At 46.1% G+C, this 22,874-nt stretch overlaps 2 protein-coding genes across 3 annotated transcripts in view; one reads left to right on the top strand and one right to left on the bottom strand.

The window, feature by feature from the left end:
- Nucleotides 1-12,446, top strand: part of Boc (BOC cell adhesion associated, oncogene regulated) — a 74,169-nt gene extending 61,723 nt beyond the window's left edge. Inside the window, exons 8-19 of one of the 2 annotated variants that reach the window (XM_051191527.1) lie at nucleotides 1,089-1,393; nucleotides 4,229-4,388; nucleotides 4,776-4,886; nucleotides 5,127-5,333; nucleotides 5,677-5,858; nucleotides 6,362-6,467; nucleotides 6,777-6,899; nucleotides 8,807-9,028; nucleotides 9,689-9,924; nucleotides 10,052-10,131; nucleotides 10,618-10,808; nucleotides 11,681-12,446. In XM_051191527.1, coding sequence (XP_051047484.1) covers nucleotides 1,089-1,393; nucleotides 4,229-4,388; nucleotides 4,776-4,886; nucleotides 5,127-5,333; nucleotides 5,677-5,858; nucleotides 6,362-6,467; nucleotides 6,777-6,899; nucleotides 8,807-9,028; nucleotides 9,689-9,924; nucleotides 10,052-10,131; nucleotides 10,618-10,808; nucleotides 11,681-11,868 — 2,111 coding nt within the window. In that variant the 3' untranslated portion in view covers nucleotides 11,869-12,446. The remainder of the gene's footprint in view (nucleotides 1-1,088; nucleotides 1,394-4,228; nucleotides 4,389-4,775; nucleotides 4,887-5,126; nucleotides 5,334-5,676; nucleotides 5,859-6,361; nucleotides 6,468-6,776; nucleotides 6,900-8,806; nucleotides 9,029-9,688; nucleotides 9,925-10,051; nucleotides 10,132-10,617; nucleotides 10,809-11,680) is intronic. The other variant, XM_051191529.1, reaches the window with a different exon arrangement.
- A 2,816-nt stretch (nucleotides 12,447-15,262) lies between these two features.
- The window catches only part of Cfap44 (cilia and flagella associated protein 44), a 68,227-nt gene continuing 60,615 nt past the window's right edge, over nucleotides 15,263-22,874 (bottom strand). The window contains exons 31-34 of the mRNA XM_051191526.1: nucleotides 22,330-22,531; nucleotides 18,729-18,889; nucleotides 17,627-17,761; nucleotides 15,263-16,357 (exon numbers count right to left, since the gene is read on the bottom strand). Coding sequence (XP_051047483.1) covers nucleotides 16,166-16,357; nucleotides 17,627-17,761; nucleotides 18,729-18,889; nucleotides 22,330-22,531 — 690 coding nt within the window. The 3' untranslated portion in view covers nucleotides 15,263-16,165. The remainder of the gene's footprint in view (nucleotides 16,358-17,626; nucleotides 17,762-18,728; nucleotides 18,890-22,329; nucleotides 22,532-22,874) is intronic.

Raw genomic sequence — 22,874 nt, 5'->3', positions numbered from 1 at the left:
CTTATAAAACCAGCTAGCAATAATCATGCCAGGGCCTGGATGCTGAACCACCTTGTAATTTAGTCTGTCGCTTTCAAACTTAGCTTTCTAAGAAGCCTTTGCCGCTGTGTCACATGTATGGCTTCCAGGCCAATTCCTAGTGGAGTGCTGGTTCTGTCTTAAGTCTATCTTGTCTGTCATCTCAAGTACAGTTCCTCCCACCATCCCCATCAGCATCTTGCTCTTCTGGGCTTCCATCAGAATGCCTTTAACTTCCTCAGACAGTACCTCAGAGCTTCCCTAGCACTCAAACCCATTCTACGGAACTTCCTATAAATCAGCACAGTGAAGCAGACTTAGTTGCATCCTCAAACCCCATTTCTTTGGTGCCAGTGTTCTGTGCTTGTCCCTTCTCCCAGCATTGTAACAAACAAATAACTTCAAAGGAGAAAACAGCTCAGAGGGTGGTGGGAGTTACTTGTTTTGGTTCATGGTTTAGTGCAGAGCTCTTAGCTCTACTGAGTCCAGGCCCATAGTGAGACAGAACTTCATGTCAGTTTCTCTGACACCAACTATATAGCTTATAGTAAATGGAGAGGAAGGGGCTGGGGGGGAGGATAACCTTCAAAATTATGCCACAAAGACCTACTTCCTCCAGAGAGGCTCCCACCTCCACCAAAATTGCACTATCAGCCGAGAACCAACCACTTAACACAGGAGTCTGTAGGGAACATTTGACATCAGTGCCAATGAGATGGCTCAGCAGGTAAAGGCATCTCTTACCAAGTCTGAAGATCTGAGTTCACACACTAAAAATTTAAATATGAACTTAAGCATCACTCAAGTATACATCCTGAAGACACAGGCTACAGATTACACAGACTTCTGCCTCCAAACTACAGCAAGAGGCCAGATCCAAGTGGATAGTCTTCCTTTCCTTCTGACAGGACAGAGGCACAGCCTTCTGACAGCACAGAGCTTGGTTGTGTGTCACAGGTGGGCTGATGGGATCTGAGGTCCTTTCTGATTTTCTTCTGTTTTCTCCCTGGCAGGTGATCAGGGCCACTAACACCTTCCTCCTTCCCTTCTCTTTCCTGCTTGGTCCTCAGACACGACCCTGAGACCCGAGAGGGACGCTAAGCCGATTGCTGCCACACCCCCCCTGCCACCCTCCAGACCCAGCAGACCTGACCAGATGCTTCGGGAGCAGCCAGGGCTTGTTAAGCCTCCAACCTCAGTACAGCCTACTTCCCTGAAGTGTCTGGGAGAGGAGCAAGCTGCCCCTGCAGAGGCCCCCATCATCCTCAGCTCACCCCGAACCTCCAAGACTGACTCATATGAGCTGATCTGGCGACCTCGACATGAGGGAAACAGCCAGGCACCCATCCTGTACTACGTGGTGAAACATCGTAAGGTATGACCCTGGCATTGTGCCACCCTCTCTCTCCCTGCAAGCCTCCTCTTAGTGAGGCTGAATTGAGTCCCTCTGTCACCTGACCTGAAGCCAGACCCAAACACCATCAAATGCCTATCACCCCTCCCACCTCTTGGAATGTTAGTGGCCACACAGAGCCTCTACCTGCATGGTGTAGACTTTGTACATCTTTACCTGGAAGTCAATGCCAGCTCAAAATCCAGAGATAACTTACCCCCGCTCCATGACTCTCGCCATCACCACACTCCCCACTAACCCCCATCATAGTTTGGCGACGCTGTTTCAATTTGTTTTCCAACCAAAGCAAGTTCCCTGTAGGGACTCTAGCAAGGTCTTCAGGCTATCATTCTTCTAAGCTGTACAAGCAAGCTGAGATGACATTCCTCAAAAAACAACATTCTGTTCACCACAAATTTTTGCTATTTCTTTCTGATGCCATCAGATAGAAAAGTGCTGTTTTTTAAATGGATTAAAATTTTTATTGCCAACAGCCTACTCTAAATTCGGAATTTGTATTCATTTAGTTGGTTTTTTGGGGGGAGGGGCCATTTGTTTGTTTTCATTTTTGCTTATAAAAATACTTTGTGCACTTGGAAGAAAATGTTGGAATGTGAATAGAACTGAAAATATTTGCCCACTTTTTCCTGTTCCAAAAAGCAAACAGGAAAACAAGACTGCAGTGGAGTGTTATGGATCTATGCAAACCAGGTCTCTACTGCAAACACCACCGGCCTTTCATAGTCTGTTCTTTTCATTGTCTTGCCCTCCCAGAAGACCTTGGAGTCAGAGAAGTCTCTAGAGACCTCAGAGGGTCAGAAAAGTACCTAAGACAGAGCAAATGTTGTACGGCCACGTAGTTTCCCATGTAGGCATAGGAGACACCACCATCCACACCTCCCCCCCCCCCCCAGAACAGTGAAAGGTGTAAAGAATTTTCTAAAAGAAACAGCCTTGCTTAGCCTGTGTTCAGGGCAGGGCTTGTCCCCATCTTTATTTTTCTGTGTAATTAGACAACTCCCTGTGAGTCGTAGGCCAGGATCAGAGAAGGCCAAACATGGTACCCAAGAGACAAAAACCAGTGTGAGAGTAAGAATAATATTTTCTAGGCCAATAGGTGGCCCTGAAGCTACCTCCCACAACAGGCAGGCAGGCAAAGACCGCACTGGGGTAATCCGGAAATGCCAGGCCCGTGCGGCATTTACCCTCCCAGTGTGTGTGACAGTGACTAATTACCCTTGCATTTTTTATTTTCATTTCTGGGTCCCAGTGGAAGTGTGCGGCCGGCCAGGCCAGTGCTGGGAGGGCAGAGGGAGGAGAGGGTATAGAGAAGTGACAGTCAGGACAGGGTCCCTGCTGAGTCTGCCTTCCATTAGGCACTACCCTGTGAACACTTGGAGCTTTTAGGTGGACTTGCCAAGGGGGAAGTACATCTTGAAAGCCGTTCTTGTTTGTGGAAGTAATATAGCTCTCTATGGTCATCACCCAAGAAAGAGTGTTGGAATCAGAAGTCAGCATTAGGTTGTGGGGTTTTTGTTTGTTTGTCTGTTTGTTTCTCCCCATGTCCGGTCTTTTGCAGGACATTGGGAATTAGTCAGCTGATTTTCACATCCATGAAGCAACTTTCACCTCCTAGTCCATTGTAGACCCGGGCTACTGTGTTTGGGTTTCCAGCACCACTGGGGATTCTCAGTTTGTGAAAACCTTTCCCCTTGGAACAAATCCTAGAAGCCCGATGTTAATGAGTTTAGAGCATCCTCTTGCCTTGAATGGGAGGTTTTGTTCTACTCTGCAGTACTCTGCTTATGGGTAAGAGCTTTCCTCACCAGCTGTTTGCTCTCATCATCACGCCCCAGCTTTCCATTCCAGAAGGCTCTCTGAGATGCATGATGCTGGCCGTTCTTAAAGGATGCAGGGTTGTATGAAATAATCTCGCACCATTGCCTTTGGGCTGCCTGGAGCCCTCTCATATTTTTTTTTAAGAGAGCAGGCTATTAAAAATACATTTATAATCTTGAGCATGCATCCTGTTTTTAAGCTTCAAAATAGCAGAAACAGAAAGAATTAAAGTGAGAATTCTCAGAGGGTGACATGTATAGAAAGGGAGGAGATGAGCCAGGCGTTCATTTGTTGGGAACCTTGTTGTGCCACCAAATTTGACTTCAGAATGCCCCAAGAGATTGCATTTGCCTTGTTTTAGGAATGAACGTCTTGGGGCTCAAGAGTGAAGGGGTTTGCTCAGTCAGAACTTGGAGTTTTCTACTCCCAGACTCCTCTTTCTAGAACATGTTACATTGTGCGTGCACTCTTTGGTTTCTGTGCACACTAGCTCTGCAGCCTTGAACAAATTCCTCAGCTCTCCAAGCTTAGGGCCCTTGCTTGTGATGTAGGAACAGGAATGAAGACTGATTGCTGGGACTTGAGGACAGGTGGGGTGGGGTGGTCACAGCAGGGCACTCTCTGGTACCCTGCCCATTGCTACAGCTATTGTCACCATTCTCATCAGTGTCTCTTTGAATGTGGACAGAAGGACCTGTGCTTGGCTCAGTGTGCAAACAGAGAGAATACTAGATGAGGATGTTGCAGGAGATGGGGTAGCCTTGGGGACAGTTTCCAGCAGTTTCAGCCTGGCTTTCTAGCTACCCTTGCCAGCTTCCCTCCTGGGATTATTACCTGAGAGACCAAGAGATGGGACCTACAGTGCCCCCCACCTGGCCCATGGTCCTTCCCCTCTTCCTGCCTACATGGGCTCAGGCTGAAGTCCTCCTGGACACTAGGGGAGAGGCTGATCCTTACCCCAGTCACCTTCTCCATCAGGTCACAAATGCCTCTGATGACTGGACCATTTCTGGCATCCCAGCCAACCAGCACCACCTCACCCTGACCAGTCTTGATCCTGGAAGCTTATATGAAGTGGAGATGGCAGCCTACAACTGTGCAGGCGAGGGCCAGACAGCCATGGTCACCTTCCGAACAGGTAAGGTCGAACATCCTGCCTGGCTCAGCGTTCCAAAGGCCTGAAGAAGTTGTAGGAAGCAAATTCTGGTGACTTTGTGCAGCTCTTCACCCACAGCTCTACCCTTCTCCAATGGCTGCCTCTGTGGACTTAAATGCCTGAGCCAAAGTGCTTACCTTTGTTCATGGGACTGATGAGCCACCCCTCTGGCATCCCGCCATCCCTGCCAAGCACAGGGGCCAGGAGCAACACCATAGTAGAATTGGCCAAAGCGGGGGATTACACCACACTTTCAGTACCCTGAAATCATATTTGTGTCATCTGGTCGTAGCCTTTGGTAGATTCTTAGGCAATAAGGGAGGGCTCGCAAGCTCTCTCACTCGCTGTCCTTAATTCCTTCTCGCCCAGGGCGGCGGCCCAAACCTGAGATTGTGGCCAGCAAGGAGCAGCAGATCCAGAGAGATGACCCTGGTACCAGCCCCCAAAGCAGCAGCCAGCCTGACCACGGCCGCCTCTCCCGTAAGCCCAGCAGCAGTGGTGGGCAGGCAATGAGCAATGGGGACAAACTTTCACAGAGAGCTTGTTGCTGAACATTACATGAGGTTAGGGTTCCACAGTCCAGGAATCCTGGTGGCATATTCTTAGCATCTCCTTAGTAAACAGCCCCTGCCGGGGTTGGGCTGGGTCTAGTCAGTCCAGAGCATCATCCCATGGTGTCCCTTGTCTTTCTGCATCTTCCTCTGTGCATGGTCATCCCAGCCCCAGAAGCTCCAGACAGACCCACCATCTCTATGGCCTCAGAGACCTCTGTGTATGTGACCTGGATTCCCCGAGGCAATGGAGGCTTCCCCATCCAGTCTTTCCGTGTGGAATACAAGAAGCTAAAAAAAGTGGGAGATTGGATTCTGGCTACCAGTGCTATCCCTCCCTCAAGGCTGTCTGTGGAGATCACAGGCCTGGAGAAAGGTAGGGGCCTGGCTTCTCTCTTTCTCTTCCTGGCCCTCTCTGCCCTAGGATGCCATGGAAGAGGAAGAACAATGAAGGGTCATTTTGAATCCAGTCCCTCCCTCCATCCCCCTCCATAGTACTCACAAGTATGGAATCTGTGGCTCTGCCTCATCCCCTCCTTCCTCTCTCCATCAGAGGGTTCAGAGCCAGTTCCTGTGTGACTTGAGGAGGATGAGTATTCTTATGGGTTCTGTGTGGACATCTCCCTGGAAGAGCTGACCAGATCTCCCTGGGCTGGGCCTTGGTGGGCAGTGGAGGTGATCAGCTATATTTCCCAGCTCAGGGAGGATCTCTCTCACAGGCATTTCCTACAAGTTCCGAGTCCGGGCTTTGAACATGCTGGGAGAGAGTGAGCCCAGTGCTCCCTCCCGGCCCTACGTGGTATCAGGACACAGTGGCCGTGTGTACGAGAGGCCTGTGGCAGGCCCTTACATCACCTTCACCGACGCAGTCAATGAGACCACCATTATGCTCAAGTGGATGGTAAGTAGCCTGGCCACCAACACTGTGGAAATGTTCTTGCTCCTACTTGCCTGCAAGCTTGGCTCCCATTTAGTACACCTGAAGGCCCTCTTGGGGGACCTGGGAGGGTGATGGTAGCTAGAGCTGCTGTTAGCTGTCTCTTGTAACCTGGTTCCCTCTTTCTGTTGCATCTCACCACCCTCCCTGCCTTTCACCTGATACCATAGGGAATCCTGACACTTGTCCAGTGTCCCTTTGTGTTTTTGGAGAGGCCCAGCAGGACCAAAGTCTTTAAAGAAGTTCAGTCTGTGTCTTGCTTCTAAAAGCTCCAGGGCCTATCAGCAAAATAAAAACAATGTGTGATCTGTGCAGCCTTCTCCAAAGAGCCCGAGGGACTCATTCAGGAATGTTTGCTGGGGCCCCACGAAGTTCAGACCCTGGGGAGAGGATTCCATAGCCTTGTGATTTTGCTTTGATGATTGCTCTGATGCACTGTGAACACGTTTGTTCTCCATTCCATGTAGTATATCCCAGCCAGTAACAACAACACCCCAATCCATGGCTTTTATATCTACTACCGACCCACAGACAGCGACAATGACAGTGATTACAAGAAGGACATGGTAGAAGGTAAGAAGATGTGTTGATGAGTGTTTCCTTTGATGGTAAGGGGGCCTGAGTGTTGGCAAAACCTCATCCATGCTTAGTGTCATTATTCATTTATGACATGCATGGAGCCATCCAGTTAAATGATGCAACATGCTTCTTTTTGTAACAATCACGGCAAAACAGAAACATGGATGGTCACCAGATAATTCTCTAGTATCTCTTATGTTGGTCAGTGGCACTAGGTTAAACAAACAGCTTTGTCTGACTGTGTGTCCAAAACTAAGCAAACAACATATGTGTCACCATAGTGATGCTCCCTCTCCTTCCCAGGGGACAGATACTGGCACTCCATCAGCCACCTGCAGCCAGAGACCTCCTACGACATAAAGATGCAGTGTTTCAACGAAGGAGGGGAGAGCGAATTCAGCAACGTAATGATCTGCGAGACCAAAGGTGATTCTCCCAGGGTCCTGTCCTATACTGGGAATTCCCATGAGGTGGAGCAGAGTCTTGCTTCTACCTTTCCCAGAAGACTCTTATTTTCCAAGCATCCCAGACCTCACCAATTGCTACCCTTCCTATTAGCTTGTGCTGTGTTAACACAAATAGGTTACCATCATGACTTGAGGATTAACTGACCCATGAACTCATTAGGATTAGAATCTGTCTTAGGATGGAAATGTTCTATACACACTATATTTCTTGGTATTTGGTGTTTATATTGGTTAGTTTGTTTAACTCTGCTGTAGCCTGATGAGATGGGAAGGAAATCTGAACCTCTGAACCTCAGGAAACTTATTATATATGCATCTTGGCCAAAGTCGTATAGCCAAGATGTAGTAGAACCTGCTTCAGACAGTTCCATATAGCTACAAGCCCAGGTGTCTTCTCTACACTAAAACATATTGAACATGCATTTGCACTTGTTAATATGCGTGCATTGCTCAATGAGGAGGTATTGTTATGTCCAGTTTTTGAATTTTGAATGAGGTAAAGGCACATATTGCCAAAGCCATAATCAGAAGATCACAAAGGAATCCAGAGGCAACAGTGCTCTGTCCCACCTTTGGTCACTTCAGCGATACTCACTTGGAACCTCCCATGTGCACGTGGCCTCAGTGCCACGTCCCTAACTCTTGCATCATTTGGAACACAGAATACTCAAGGGAGAGCAAGAGGCTTAGTAAGGCTGTCTTAGGTCTTCAGACTGACTCTTTAGGCTGGGAGGAGGAGGGAGTGGCCTGGATGGCATGCCAAGCCTAAAAAGTAAGTGGCTCCAGCTGGGAGGAGGAGAAAGGGCAGCTCAGAGGAGAGACCACAGACACTGGCAGCAGTGGACACCAGAGGAGGAGCTTTGTAAGAAGGGTCATGGTAGGCTGAGGGGAGAGAACTGGGGCTCTGAAATAAAGGTGGGGAGAATAGTTTTTGTCGTTGCTTTGGGGCAGGACCGGGACCGGGACCGATTGTATGCTCGGTTGGGAGCTAGTAAAGTTTTTCGCTTGAAGCACCTCTCAGCTCAGGTGGCTGCCATCTATTGGAACCGGAGAGGGTAAAAATGAGAAATGGACCACAAGGAAATGGAAGGCGAGAAGGACTGGGAAAGTTTCCAAGTGGCTGATTCTTTGGGGGATGCTAAAAGTGTCTGATAAAAGCAGTAGGTCACCTGCCTCCAGAGTCCTTGGACACAGCAGGATCATGGGAAGAAAGATTACACAGACAGTGGAACTGGGGCCTTCTCCCAGGATAGGAGGAGGCAGGAAAAAAAAAAAAGAAGAAGAAAGATGAGTAGTGGTAGACCCGATGGCTGTGACATCTGAAAGCTGAGAGGGAAGCACGTGGCAGAGTTCATGCAGGCTCACCTGCAGTAGCAAACTCCAATGAGGAACATGTGGTTGAACGTTTGCCTTTGATTCACATTTACCAATTACTATCTGCCCCCTGATGTACCCAAATGTCCTTCTCTTCTGCAGCCCAAGCTAATACCTAGCACGTCACATTCTTTAATCCACCCAGAAATAGAAAGCTGTGGGAAGGCTCTCTCACCTGAGTTCCTTCACGGCTCTCGTGCATTTTAATTGTTCTTTCAGAGAACACACCTCTGTCCACTCTGACTCAGTGCTTGGCTCACAAACATGTACGCTGAAATATGTTTCAGGCCACCCCAACAACAGCATCTCATGTTAGATGCCAGTGTCATGACAAGTTACAAACATGATCCAAATAAGGACTATTGAGACCCCCATCTTGGAAACAGGCCAAGCCCTGTTTCCTATTGAATTGAGGGATGTGTTGTTTTTCTATTTGTCATAAAGAAAATGACAGAGAAATGGATACTGATGTGAGTGTGTCTTCAATTGCAGCTCGGAAAATTTCGGGTCAGCCTGGTCGACCCCCGCCCTTAACCCTGGCCCCACCACAGCCTCCACCCCTAGAAACCATGGAACGGCCAGTGGGCACTGGGGCCATGGTGGCACGTGCCAGTGACCTGCCCTATCTGATTGTGGGCGTTGTTCTGGGCTCTATAGCCCTCATCATCGTCACCTTCATCCCCTTCTGCCTATGGAGGGCCTGGTCTAAACAGAGTGAGTACCACACTTTAGCACAGATGGGAAGGTGCTCAAGGAGGGGGAAGTTCTCTCAGCCCAACAAGCAGGCCAGTGCCCAGGCAGGACCAGATGGTCCAGTTCTACCTCCCTGAGAGCTCAAGCTACCAGGTGACCCCTGAGGTCCCACAGAAACAGTTAACATCTGAGGCAAACCCTTCCCTCCTGATTTGCAGGTCTCTATCAACAGCAAGTGTCCTTTTACACCTCCGGTCTTGGTATCTATCTGCTCCATCTTTTTCTAATGTCTGAAGCTGTTTCTGGAACAGATGTTCGTATGCAAATGGCCCCATCTCTTCCCATTTTACTCTCTTGTGTCCATCGGGGGCTGCCTCAAGCTTTCCCTCCCTCATGAGCTAACCTGACTTGCCCACTAATTTCTGCTTCGCATAGCAGTAGTCTCAGCCGACTACCCCACTGCACAGTGGCCCTTCTCACTCATCATCACTTTCCAAGCCACTGCCCCATTGTCTTTATCTTTCTCACTTAAAAGAAGAAATGGGTGATTGGAAGACTTAGAAAAAGCATTCTCAGGCTCTCAGACAGTGGTCTCCCGCCTATATCCTCCGACACTAGAGTGTGGGGATTTTTCCAACTGTAGGAGATTAAGTATACCTCTCTTGTCTTCTGTTTTTCCAGAACATACGACAGATCTGGGTTTTCCTCGAAGTGCTCTCTTGTCTTCCTCCTGCCAATACACAATGGTGCCATTGGGAGGACTTCCAGGTCACCAAGCCAATGGGCAGCCCTACCTCGGTGGCATCAATGGGCGGGCCTGTGCCAGCCGACTGCACGGAAGCAGGGCATGCCCTGCAACTGCATTGGGTTGCCCAGGCAGGAAACCTCAGCAGCATTGCCCAGGGGAGCTTGCACAGGTAATGAGCTCAAGAGTATGGACCCCAGGTGCACATACGGAGCCAACCACAGCTCACCCTGATCAATGGTGAGTCCTGGGAAGTTCCATGGACTCCTGGCATGACCTTTCCCTCTTCTTCCCTTAAGCAGCAGGAAGACACCAACAGCCCACTGAGGCAGACCACGGTTAGCAATGGATATGACCCCCAGAGCCAGCAGGTTGCCAGGTAACCAGGCCCTTCCCATCCCTGCTTTTAGTCCCAAGTCCCAGAGCCTCCCATTCTCTTTAGCTCCTCATGTCCAAAGTCTGTCACTCAGAATTGAGCAGTGCTTCATGCAACGATCCCCAAGTTTGCCATTTGTGGTCCCTACAGCTCTTATGCCATGAGCAAGTGTCGTGTGCACAGTTATGATGCCCTGCCTACTCAGTTACACCACGGGCCAGTGCCATGTGCACAGTTACTCTCTTCCTGCTTGGAGCTTCAGTTGTTTCTCGACATCGCTGCTCATTGGCTCACCAGAACCTTTGAGGTTATAACCAATTTTGTTCACAGGCTCCTGAACAACCAGTTTGCCACCTCCCCCTGTAAAAGTAAACTATCACTGGCTGAATTAAGTGTTCACTGGGGAATGGTATATGCTGTCATCTCTGACAAGGGACCAGACCCATTCTGCCCTGCCTTACCCATCCCATCTGGTCTTTCACAATGCAGAGGTCCCAAGTCCAGCTCTGAAGAAGGCTCTTTCTTATACACACTGCCTGATGACTCAACTCATCAGCTGCTCCAACCTCAAGATTGCTGTCATCTCCAGAAACAACCTGTCACCACATGCCAGACAGCGATGAGGAGGGTACCTGAAGGTCCTGGGCCGGAAGCTTCGTGGGATCCTCCATATCACTCAGGTCAGCCAGAGACAACAAGGATCAATGATCTGATGGGATCACCCATATCCCAGTAATGGATTTGAGGAGAAAGGACAACTGTCTACAAGGAAGTATTTGGGTATTGGAGTCAATGGTCACTCTCCTTTACTGCTAAATAGGGCCGTGGGGACTTGTCTGGTCAGTCTGATTCCACTGTCACTGTGGTCCTCACAGGCTGAGAAGAAAGGCATTCTGTATTCCAAGTGAAGAAGCCAGTTTAGTCTCTCCATTTCAGATTCAGGGCCATTGGCAGATTCTGCCTCTCATCACACAGAGACCGCTTTAATCCCTTACTCTGTTGAGCCATATTTGCTCACCAGGGAGCCATATTTGCATACACATCATCCTTGCAATTGTGTGCTTTCATAGAACTTGTTCTTCTGGGGCTGCCCCCACCCCACCCACAGTTCCCCCGGTACCCCACTTCAAGTCAATCTGCTAAAACCTGGTTGAGGGCACTTAGAACTTCAGAGAATTAGCTGACAGCTTTTACCTTCCAGGGTGCACATGCCCAGTCTATGCTAGACCATCTCTAGGACATTCAATTCTAAAAGACAGTCAGCTCGCAGAGCTGGACCAACCATCATGAAAACAAGATTTGGTTAGACAAGAGGAATAGATTGTAGAAACACAGCCTGAATCTAGAAAGAGCTGAACCTCCCTTTGTGTCTCGTGTATAGCCAATGGCCATGAGCTGAGTGATTTACACTCTAAGGTCTCTGGTCCCAACACAGGTGGTTAGTAAGTGGTCCTCCTTTTCCTGGACCAGTGTGGCCAGTGTGGCCAGCCACAGATAGATAACTGTTTGATCAGTCTGGATTTTAATGCTACCTACTCTTTTCTCTCCACAGGGCCCCGGTGCTGTTTGGGCCTAGTACCAGTTGAAGAAGTAGACAGTTTTGACTCCTGCCAAGTGGGTGGAGGAGACTGGTGTCACCAGCACCCTTCTGGGGCTTACACAAGACAGGAACTTGGGGTGCGACTCTCTCCCAGCCCATCAGTTCACGTTTCCTTTGAAACACCACCTCCCACAATTTAGGCTAAAGCCAATATCCCAGAAAGACTATATATTGTTTTTGTTTTCAAAGAGACAGAGAAAATTGGTATTTATTTTTCTATTATAGCCATATTTATATATTTATGCACTTGTAAATAAATGTATATGTGTTTCTATCATTCTGGAGAGACAGGGAATCCTCCCCTTTGTGGCACAAGGAGGAAAACAAGCAGCAAGATAACAGAGTCTAGTAGGAATGAGTAGCACAGATTGGCAGGCTTCAGGACGGCCCATGGAGCCTGCAGCTGCCCAGGGCTGCAGGAGGCCCCCGGGCAAGGTGTTGAAAGGACCCTAAACTCACTGTTCATGAAGAGCACACATGAGGGAAAGAAACTTCAAAGGCCATGCTGCTACAGACTGAAGCCACCCAGAAGCCACTCGGACTTGGTGGCACAGGACTCGTTTCCAAGATGCCATGAGAAAAGCCCCAACCAGATGTGTACAGCACTCTAAGCATTAACGACCATCCAGAGTCAATAATCTGTGGCAACATATCTCTGTAAAAACAAACACTGTAGCTTCTAAATAAATGTTTAGTCTTCTCTGTAACCTTCAACTTAGTCACATATGAGTCAGCGTTTTCTTTAGATGTTGGGAATCCTGTCTTGGAGTGTACCAGGAGAAAATAACCACTCAGGACAATCTCTAACCCATTAAGTGGCAAAATGTGGAAACAGTAGCAGATGTTTTTCATATTTTTGTCTTTTTAAACAGTGAACATTGTGTTTGGATTCATGTAAAATGACATTTGTAACTGTTTACTCCAAGAGGCAATATACAGACAAGGGGAAGCAGGTTCACTGCTTTCTTACAAGACTGGAGGTGAGTGCCTATTGCAGGAACAAAGCTGATCCTTCTTGCATTGTGTGTGTGTGTGTGTGTGTGTGTGTGTGTGTGTGTATACTTAAAAACCTCTCTGTGTGGAGTGGAACTGGATCTAAGTGGAAACAGAATTTGATAAGCAGGATACTAAAAAGCCCAGGGAAACTGCCTTCAGTCTGATTGTTTGGGATGAGTCCACCATCTGCTGGCCGGAAGAAGTACTGATGCAGGCAAAGAGGCCTCCGAGGTCCCTGCAGAAGAGTCATGAGCAGAGCTAATGTTCACATTCTCAGCTAATCCGCTTCCAGTTTGAGCTGTAGTTCACCTCAGACTGCTGGAAGCTTATTTTTTTTAAAACCTCATTTTGCCTTTATTTATCTGTGATATAAACTAGTTGTTAAAGTGGGTTCTGGTGAATCCCAGGAAAAGCAGTATATGACAACCTGCTTCTTGTACCCATCCCTTCAGATTGCAGGAGTTCCCCAGGCTTCCTAGGATCTCCTGTTTATTAAATTTCCAGAGCCTAAAGAGACACCCAGATGATCTGCTACCAGATTCTTTTTTTCTTTTAAAATCTTTATTATCTCCTTCTATTTGTACTTATTTTTCTTTTTTATTTAAATTTGAAACAAGCTTGTTTTACATGTCAATACAATTCCCTTTCCCTCCCCTCCTCTCCTGTCCCCCCAACCACCATCCCACCCCATTTCTGCTCCCCAGGGAAGGTGAGGCCTTCCATGGGGAATCTTCAAAGTCTGTCATATCATTTGGAGCTGGACCTAGGCCCTGCCCCATGTGTCTAGGCTGAGAGAGTATCCCTCTATGTGGAATGGGCCCCCAAAGTACATTTGTATACTAGGGATAAATACTGATCCACTAACAGAGGCCCCATAGACTGCCCAGTCCTCCTAACTGACATCCACATTCAGGGGGTTTTGACCCCTTTGCTCATCACTCCTCCCTCTCTGCAACTCTGTTACCAGATTCTTGAGCGGACAAACCTTCTCACCTTTGGGTGTGATGATACATTTGGAGCCTGTCCTGGAATTCACTCTGTAGACCAGGCTGGCCTCTAACTCACAGAAATCTGCCTGCCTCTACCTCCAAAGTGCTGGGATTAAAGGTGTGTGCCACCATCTCCTGGCTAAAGCTAAATTTTGAGGCAAATTTTTACACATTATAAAACAATGAATGCTATGGTTAACATTTGTTTGCTTTAATTAATAAAGACACACACAGTTGAGTGTGGAGATCAGGTTGCTTCGAGATACTCCATATTACATGAAGCAATAGCTTCTGGGTAGCCTTGTCCTCTTACAACAGCAGAACTCCAGAGGCAGAAGGATGTCATGTCTTGCTTGTGCACACAGACACTACCATGTCCAATGTGAACCACGAGAAATGGACTGGTAAGTAATTTATCCTTTCAAGTAAAATGGTACTACCTACCAGCTTACCAAAACAGACAGTGAACGTGTTTGTAGACACATGGGTGTGTTTAAATTAGATCAGAAAACCAGGCCCGAGAACTTACTGGATTCACCTCAACCCTCACCTGGGCACCCTAAAAGGAAGGATCCCTGACACTATGATGTCAAGAGGCTTTGCCCAGTCATCTGACCTCCCAGGGTGTGTGCCAGGGGCTATTAACAGACAAAGCATCCTGGAGGCCTCTGCTGTAGCGGCAGTCCATTCTAGATGGCTGCCATTGGTTCAACTGGACCCAGGCCTGAGTATCAAAAATCTGGCATTTCTGCTGTGAGGACAGTGGTTCTCAACCTTCCTAAGGCTGAGGCCCTTTAATACAGTTCCTCATATTGTGGTGACCCCGGACCCACAGTTTTTCTCATTGCCACTTCACAACTGTAATTTTGCTACTGTTATAAGCTGTAATGTAAATATTTTTGGAGATAGATGTTTGCCAGAGGGGTCAGGACCCCCAGGTTGAGAACCACTGTGCTAGGGTCAGAACCCAAAGTTGCTACCAGATAGCTTACTGGGCTGGATCATGAAACTTGGTTCATTAGAGCTTGGCTTCCAACTGGCCTCAACATCTAACCACCTATAATGACTCTCTGCATCGGTGTCAGCTCCCTTGTTTCCTGAAGGAAGGCCCCCTCTGAACTCCGTGACCTCTGACTTCCTTGGAGCCATCTGTAGGCATCACTGTATGAAGTGTGATCTGTGGTCTGAGGGCTAATTATCAGTATGGAAGAGTAACATTGAAGTCCACAAACATCAATAGCCAGCTAGGGAGCGAAACTGAGACTGCTTGGTAAACTGCAGTCCGTAAAAAACGGATGCACCTTGTGAATATATTATTGTTCAACACACGGTGACCCTGTGGAAAGGCACAGGTGGGTCTGTCTAATGCTGGTGGTTGTGCTCACAGATGTGCCGTACAGAAGCTGGGAAACGCTCTCCAGTACAGCCTCTACGGGCCAAGGTTTATGGTACAGGTGTAAGTAGTACAACTGAGAATCCAAAGTGTCGCTCCTGGAAGGACACCACGTGGCAGGGAGATCATTCTGCAAGGGTTGCAGCCTTGCAACCCTTTCAATCAACCTGTTCTGAGCCTGAAAGTACACGCTTAAGTTTAAAATGTCACACATAGTCAGAAGTGGCTGCTAGTGTTAGTCCTTCAGAGATGAAAATCTATTTCATCCCTTCCTCATCTGGATCTAAGCCGGTAACAGCTCAAGTGAACCCTGGCAGAAGGCATGGGGCACAGGAAAACTGGAGGAGAGCTAGGGAGAATTCTGCTGGAGTTGCAAAGAGCCTAGAGAAAAGCGTCCCTGACTTATTTTGGAAAATGTGAACCTCAGAATTAAGGAGTTTGCAGAACTGGTGGGTGACTCAGGAAGCTGCCTCTGCCAACCCAAAAAGAGCTGTTTTGCTGCATCTATCTGCATTTCCTCAATCCCCAGCCCTCAAATACCTGCTTTATGAAGTCAACAATAACAACATTCACATTTGCATTTCTTATTCTAAGTTATTATTGGCAAGATGGTTTGCCTTTTTTTCTCTTAGGTCCTTTCACAGACTACTTAACACAAACAGTTTATTTTCTAAAGATCCAAGGACTAAGAAAAGGAAGTTCTCTTACTGATTGCTGAATAATAGTTTTTCTTGCCAATGGCTAAATACTCAGAATACCAGAAAAACATATGTTTCTGAGAACACACTATATAACAGCTGCTTTCCTAAATTATGAGATTCAACCTTCTTCATAGTCATCTTAGACTGGAAAATGTAACCTGTCTTAGCATGGCCATAATTACATGTCAAACATTACAGTTATCTCTAATGTGGAGAGATGTTGATTCACACGGAAGGGTGCTTTTATGGTCTTGCTATGATTCGCTTTAAAGCGAGAGGATTGTTGTGGGCGACAATGGGGAAGTAGACTTGGTGAGTTCTGCCAGAAATCTGGGTGAAAAATGAGAAGACTGGGAATTTAGGCATCCATGGACTTCATTTCGTTCTCTTGTGTGGATATGATGGGCGGGAGGATGAGCCCTCCTTTCTTCCGCAAAAGTGCAATCTCCTCCTTCAAGGCCAAGATCTTCTCTGACTGGTTCTGGACCAGCTCGGCGATCTTCTGTCTTGCCACTGTGTCTGCTTTCCGAGGGCCCTGGAAGGCATTCCCCTATTTTGGGGAGGAAAAATACCACTCTTACAATCCATTTAAACCATGACTGCCTCTTCAGGAGACTTTTGCCTCTATACTAAAATCTCACCCTTACTCGTGTGACTTTGGACAACTTTTAAAATTCAACCCTGCTTTGGAAGTACTTTACACTAACTTATCAGTCCTTCATGATGTGGAGAGCTCCTCACTGCAACTGAGGCAAGACACAAAGAAAGATTGAAAGGACCCGAGATGGAGAGGCGTCCATCACACTGGAGTCTAGTTGAAGGCTCTCCCCAGCTGAAAGTCAAGAATTCTAGCACAATTAAAATCTGTTGTGAAGGCTGCCTGCATAGAGGTAGCATTCCTTCTATAGATACTGCAAATAAAAATGTTAAAATAGCAATGGGCTACGCACAAAATGGAAGCAGATATGACCTTAAGGTGTGGCCTGTCTTCTTCCCTAGCTGAGAACATGAGGTTTTCTGTAATCTTATAAATAAGACAATATAAACTTTGCTTATAATAAAATCATATCAACTCCCCTATGCAGCCCTCGTGACCTACGGTTTTCTCTGCCTATAATCTCATCTTATATTTTGAACAAGTCCCCAGCTATTGTAGATGCTGTCCCTAAGGGGACCGTAATTTGAAAACACCTGGTTTAAATTATTTCCAGGATTCTTGAAGAAAACAGAAAGCAGGGTAGACTGAGACAGACAACTGATATTTTTGAAGATCCTATAGGAGATGCTGGGCTACTAGAGGACAAGACTAGGTCTGGTGAACATTAAATAGGTTGCTACCCATCACATATTCTGTAGTAAGTATGTTCTTAGATTCAATATGTATTTCCACAATGCAAGTTGAAACACTCAAAAAAAAAAAAAAAAAAAAAAAGCAAGCATTTCATCAGGAGGCATGTATGGTTCCACAGTTCAAGATGCCTACTTCATATCAAGTCAAATAAACACAATGAAAATAGATCCTGACACCAACCAATCCCAGGGAACACATTGGCATCGCTGTTTGCAATTAAATAATCTAACCTCTCCAAGATCAAGGTAAAGCCTACAGATGAGTTCATGGCACCTTAGTTCCCCCCCCCCCAAAGCCCTGTGCTCAGTTTCCCCAGGAAGCCACTCTATCATGGCTAGTGGCTAGCTAGTATTGAGTCAGTATCCAAGTATAGATGGCCTGGAAGTGGTCCAGGCTGAAGGTCTGTTTAAATGCCAGTGCTTTGTGGGATGCTGGATTGTGCAAAGGGCTGCTTGGAAAAGAACACACCTGCTGGTTCTGCAGTGTGTTCAGCCTGGAGTCGAGTTTCTTCTTCTCGATGCACAGGTTGTTCATCTGGTGAAGCTTCTTGGTGTGCTCTTTTGTCTTCATCATCAGTTCCCACCGCATCTGAGCGATCTTCTCCTGCCAGGGAAGGAAGGCCGGAAATGAGCAACGTGGATAGGAGAAGTAATTAAATTAAAAAAACAAAAGAAGTGTTTGGCTCAACTAAAATCACCACTGGGGACATAACTCCACTGTAGAGTGTTTGCCAAGCATGTGTCAGGCCTTGGGTTCAATACTGAAGACCAGGAAAAGGTTAAATTTAAAACCAATCATGCAAAGGGAGAACTATGTGTACATGAAAATATAGTCGGAAGCCAGTATGAAAATGTAAGCAGAAACAGCTGTATTGAGTCTGTTTTGGTTAAAGAGAACTGTAAAACACTTGCTGCTATGCCTGATGACTTGAATTCCATCACCAGGACCCACTTGTTGGAAAGAGAGAACTGATTCCTGCTAGTTAGTTGACTTCCACAGATGCACTATGAGGCTGTTATGGGCACACACAAATAACTTTGCAAGTGTAATCTGCAAGTGCAGGGGACTGAACCCAGGACCTTGCTAAGGCTAAGCAAGTGCTGTCGTCACTGAGCTACAACCCCAGCCCCTAAATGTGTTTTCTAGTTTCCACATTGGAATAGTAGGCCAAAGCTTTTAAGTAGAGCAACAGGATTCCCACAGAACAGTGGTACCATGTCCGAAACCGTAAGAGCTTATATACACTTTGATGCAGCATATGTTGTATATGCAACCTAGACTCTAAAACCCAGTTTTGGTGCTGTCTCTAAAGACTCTCTAGAAAGAAGTGAGGCAGAAGCTGATCAGTGGTGGCACACGCCTTTAACCCTAGCACTCAGGAGGCAGGGTCAGGTGGATCTCTGAGAGTCTGAGGCCAGCATGGTCTGCAGAGTGAGTTCCAGGACTGCCAGGGCTACCGGGCAGGGGGCAGGGGGTAGGAGGAGAGTGAGACAGGCTCTTGGGTGCTGCCTAGACAGTTCACAAGAGCCACTTAAGCCTCACCAAAGAAGACGGCCCCTTCCCTTCTTACCTCCCACATCCTAATTTCCTTTGCATTCGATAGCTCCTTTCGCAGTTTTTTGATCTTCAGTTCTTCAAGTGTTGTGTTCACAGAAAGTGTCTGGAGGGCTTCCAGATCAATCACTCGGCCAAACTTGCTGATCATCAAATCACGGACTGTTTCTTCCATTTCTGAAAGAACATCACTGTCTCAGTCTCTGCAAGGGCTCCAACCATCAGCACATGAGCAGAGCAGTAATAAGAGAATGCCAAGGAGCAGCTTTTGCAAGACCGTGAAGATGTTTGTTACCAGATTTTCCCCTGTGGATGTTTGCCTGCTGCTTACCTAGAATGCTGGGTCACAGACCTTCTTCATCTTCAAAACCTGGGGTAAAATGGATTCATTTTCCCCTGAGTGGCTCGTACGCTCTGTTTTCTGTACCTCCTCAACTACTGGTGGGTTCCCACTAGATTAAGTGATCTGCCTGTTCTAATTGATAGCTATGGGATCTAACATTAAGAACAGAGAAGGCACTTTGTAGAACTTTCTATCTCACTCCAAGCAAGCATTACAGTAAGTCCTTGTGGTCTTCTCAAGGACCACCTGGTCTACTCTGCCACACCCCTTTGCCACACCCCTCTGTAAGGAACACCTGGTCTCTCTGCCACACCCCTTTGCCACACCCCTCTGTAAGGAACACCTGGTCTACTCTGCCACACCCCTTTGCCACACCCCTCTTAAGGAACACCTGGTCTCTCTGCCACACCCCTTTGCCACACCCTCTGTTCCCCACACCTCTTCTCCTTTCCCACTCCACATCTAATCTTGGAAAATAATTCTAAATGAGAAAGTCTTTTCCAAAGACTATATAAGATACAATAGTTTTATAAGGTTCCAAAGTAACAGTAGCTAAGTATAAATATAAATATGTATATTGGTTATTATTATTATTTTTAAGAAGTGGGTGCTAAACACAAAATTGGCAATATTGACTCCCCTAGGTAAGGGAAAACAAGAGAATGCACCTCTCCCAGGCAGGTGCTACAATACTGGCAACATTGAGTTGGGAGGTACATTTATTGGATTCATTTTGTTTTGATACTTGATAACTTACACATAAATTCCAAATACAAAACATTATAAGAAGTATTTAAAAAAGATGATTATCACCACATGTGGTGGTAAATACCTTTAATCCCAACACTCTGAAGGCAGAAGCAGGCAGATCTCTGTGAGTTCAAGTCCACACCTTGGTTAATAAATTCCAGGACAGCTAGGGCTGTTACATAGAGAAACCCTGTCTTTCAAATCTGTCCCCCAAGATGATTATCTTCCTATTATGCATGCTGCATTACACACCACCTTAGCTCTAGGTAGATTACAAACATAATGTAACATTAATAATAGAGGAAACTAAAAAATAATGTTTTTAAAGCCCTGACAAAAAATTATATACGTTTATCATGTATAACACACATTCCTGAAATGTGACTTGTGGAAGGTCAAACTAAGATAGTCTGATACATTACTTCACAAGCTCCCGCCCTCCCTCCTACCCCCACCCTAACGTACGTGTGTGTGTGTGTGTGTGTGTGTGTGTGTGTGTGTAGAGCGCTTAAAATCTATTCTCTTTAATGACTTATCTTTATTTTATGTGCATTGGTGTTTTGCTTGCATGTGTGTCTATGTGAGGATGTCAGATCCCCTGGAGCTGGATTACAGACAGCTGCCATGTGAGTGCTGGGAATTGAACCCAGGTACTCTGGAAGAGCAGCCAGTGTGCTTTTAACCTCCCAACCATCTCTCCAGCCCCTGAAATTGATTCTCTTAGCAATTTTAAGGAATACAATCCATTGTTGTTAACCAGTCACCATGTAGTTTATAAAAGGACATCTCTGGGTCTATTTCTCTTGTTTCCCTGAAATTTTGCAACACTGAACCCATATCTCCCACCCCCATCCCACCCAACAGGGCTCTACTAACCATCAAACTCTATTATACGCCTCTGAGTTTTATTTATGTGTTTTGAGGGAGGGCCTTGTTATGTAGCTGTCATCAAATTTGTAACAGTTATCTGAAAGTTGAAGTGAATGTGTGTGCCACCTCCAGATTAGTTCAACAGTTTCTATAAACTGCTTATTAGTGAAATCACATGGTGCTTTATTTTTCAGTGCCTGGCTTATTTTGCTTAATACAATGCCCTCTAGATTCATCGATACTGTTGTAAAATGGTGGTGTCTTGATCTTTTTTTTTTTTTTTTTTTTTTTTTTTTTTGTAAGCCTGCTAATTTTTTTGATTGATAGCACATTTTCCTCTGTCTACTCATCTGCTGATGGAACTCGGGCTCACTCCATATCTTGGCTTTTGCAAACACTGATGCACTGAGCACAGGTAGGCAGCTTGTTAACATACCGATTTTATTTCTCTTGAATATTCATCCCATAGCATAGAGGGATTGCTGGACCAAAACTTACCTCTTTTTTTTTTTTTTTTTTTTCCAAAATGGGGTCTCACTGTGTAGCCCTAGCTGTCCTGGAACTCACTATGTAGACCAGGCTGGACTGGAACTCATAGAGATCTGCCTGCTTCTGCCTCCTGAGTGCTGAGATTACTACTCCCAGCCAAAATTTATCTTTAAGAAAAGGACTTATTTAAAAGACACATTAAAAAGTGCACATCATAGATTCACCATCATAAGATTTAAAATACCCTTTTCACTTTAATATAAAGTTAAAAAAAAGTTGACCCAATGAGAACATACAATGAACTGAGACGTTTAGAATTCCCTAAAATCAATAAAAAAGCAAATAGAAAATGAGTAAAGGATATAACACACATTACAGAAAGGAACGTAAGAATGGCAGATAAGTGTATGTGAAGATGTTCAATCTCACCAAACTGAAAACACAATGAAGCATATTTGGACGTCCACGAGACTATGAAAAAAACATCTGAACCTGAAAGAAACAATTTAAGACCCAGGCAGCTCTTACATACTCAGTCGCTCTGGGGAGCAGTTTTGATGAGATTCTGGAGAACTGAAAAACACACGAATGCTCTTAGACCTGGGAGACCCTTTATGCATGCATGCATAAGGAATCATGGTCTTACTGGGATAATGAAAAGTTAGAAATATCTAAGTGCTCGTCAAGAGATGACGGGAGAAGTAAATTCATACAATGGGATACTATGCTATCAGCTAAACAGAGTAAGTTACCTAAGGCAATGTGAATAAAAAAACATGGTCACGAAGTCCACCACAGACTCTGAGTACCATCACAGACGCATGCTGGTTAGCTTTCCATCTGTTTGAGAATACATTGGCATCTGTATGGGGTGGTCTCCCTGGAGGAGAAGCACACAGTACCAGAAAGAGGAGAGGCTTGGCTGTGTCTGAGGCATGGTTTTAGGTACAGCAGAGGTAACCACATTATTCTATATTTCCTCAGACACAAAGAGAAAGTGAAATGCCAGCATCCTTTCCCTTTCAAATAGGAAGTAAAGGGTATGTTGTTTCCTCTTAGTAATGCTGGGTCTGTGGTTACTGTTCTTCAAGCTGGGAACCAGTCACCTGTTAGTTCCCTTTTCTCCCAGTAAGTGTTACTAGCAGTCCATGGATGAGCTACTCACTTTGGATGGTTTTTGACATCTCTCTCTTCTCCCGGATGAGTATCTTCCGCCTCTCCCTGCATTCTTTGTTAAGTTTTTGCTGCTTGCAGTTTTCCTCCTGGAGCTGTATGATTCGTTCTTGTAGCCGTCCCAGGGAGTGATTAGAGAAGACCAAGGTTCCAGAAAGATCAGTAGGAACCTCCCCAAATATCACATACTCTATCTACAAATACAAAGCAAAGCAAAGCTACATCAGAACCAAAGCAGACTGAAATCAGACTCTTGCTTAAGACCCCTCACACTGTGGTTTTTTTTTTTTTTTTTTCCTTCTTAACCCTAGTGACAGTGACTGAGTAAACAGAAAATGCCATCAGAGAATAAACCACATTAAGTCTATCTGGGGACAGCAAAGTTTCTGGTACAGATCTTGCCTGATATCTACTTTGTGGCAACAGGGGAAACATTTCATGGATGACACAATAACCTGTTGCTGAGAGCTCAACTAGCTTGAGCCAGGTCACAAAAAAATACCAACAAACTGATTTTGGAGTATTTCTTGCCCCTTA

Source organism: Phodopus roborovskii, unplaced genomic scaffold, assembly GCF_943737965.1.
Source record: "Phodopus roborovskii unplaced genomic scaffold, PHOROB, whole genome shotgun sequence".
In the NCBI taxonomy this organism is placed as follows: domain Eukaryota; kingdom Metazoa; phylum Chordata; class Mammalia; order Rodentia; family Cricetidae; genus Phodopus; species Phodopus roborovskii.
This window is presented reverse-complemented; position numbering and strand designations above follow the sequence as displayed.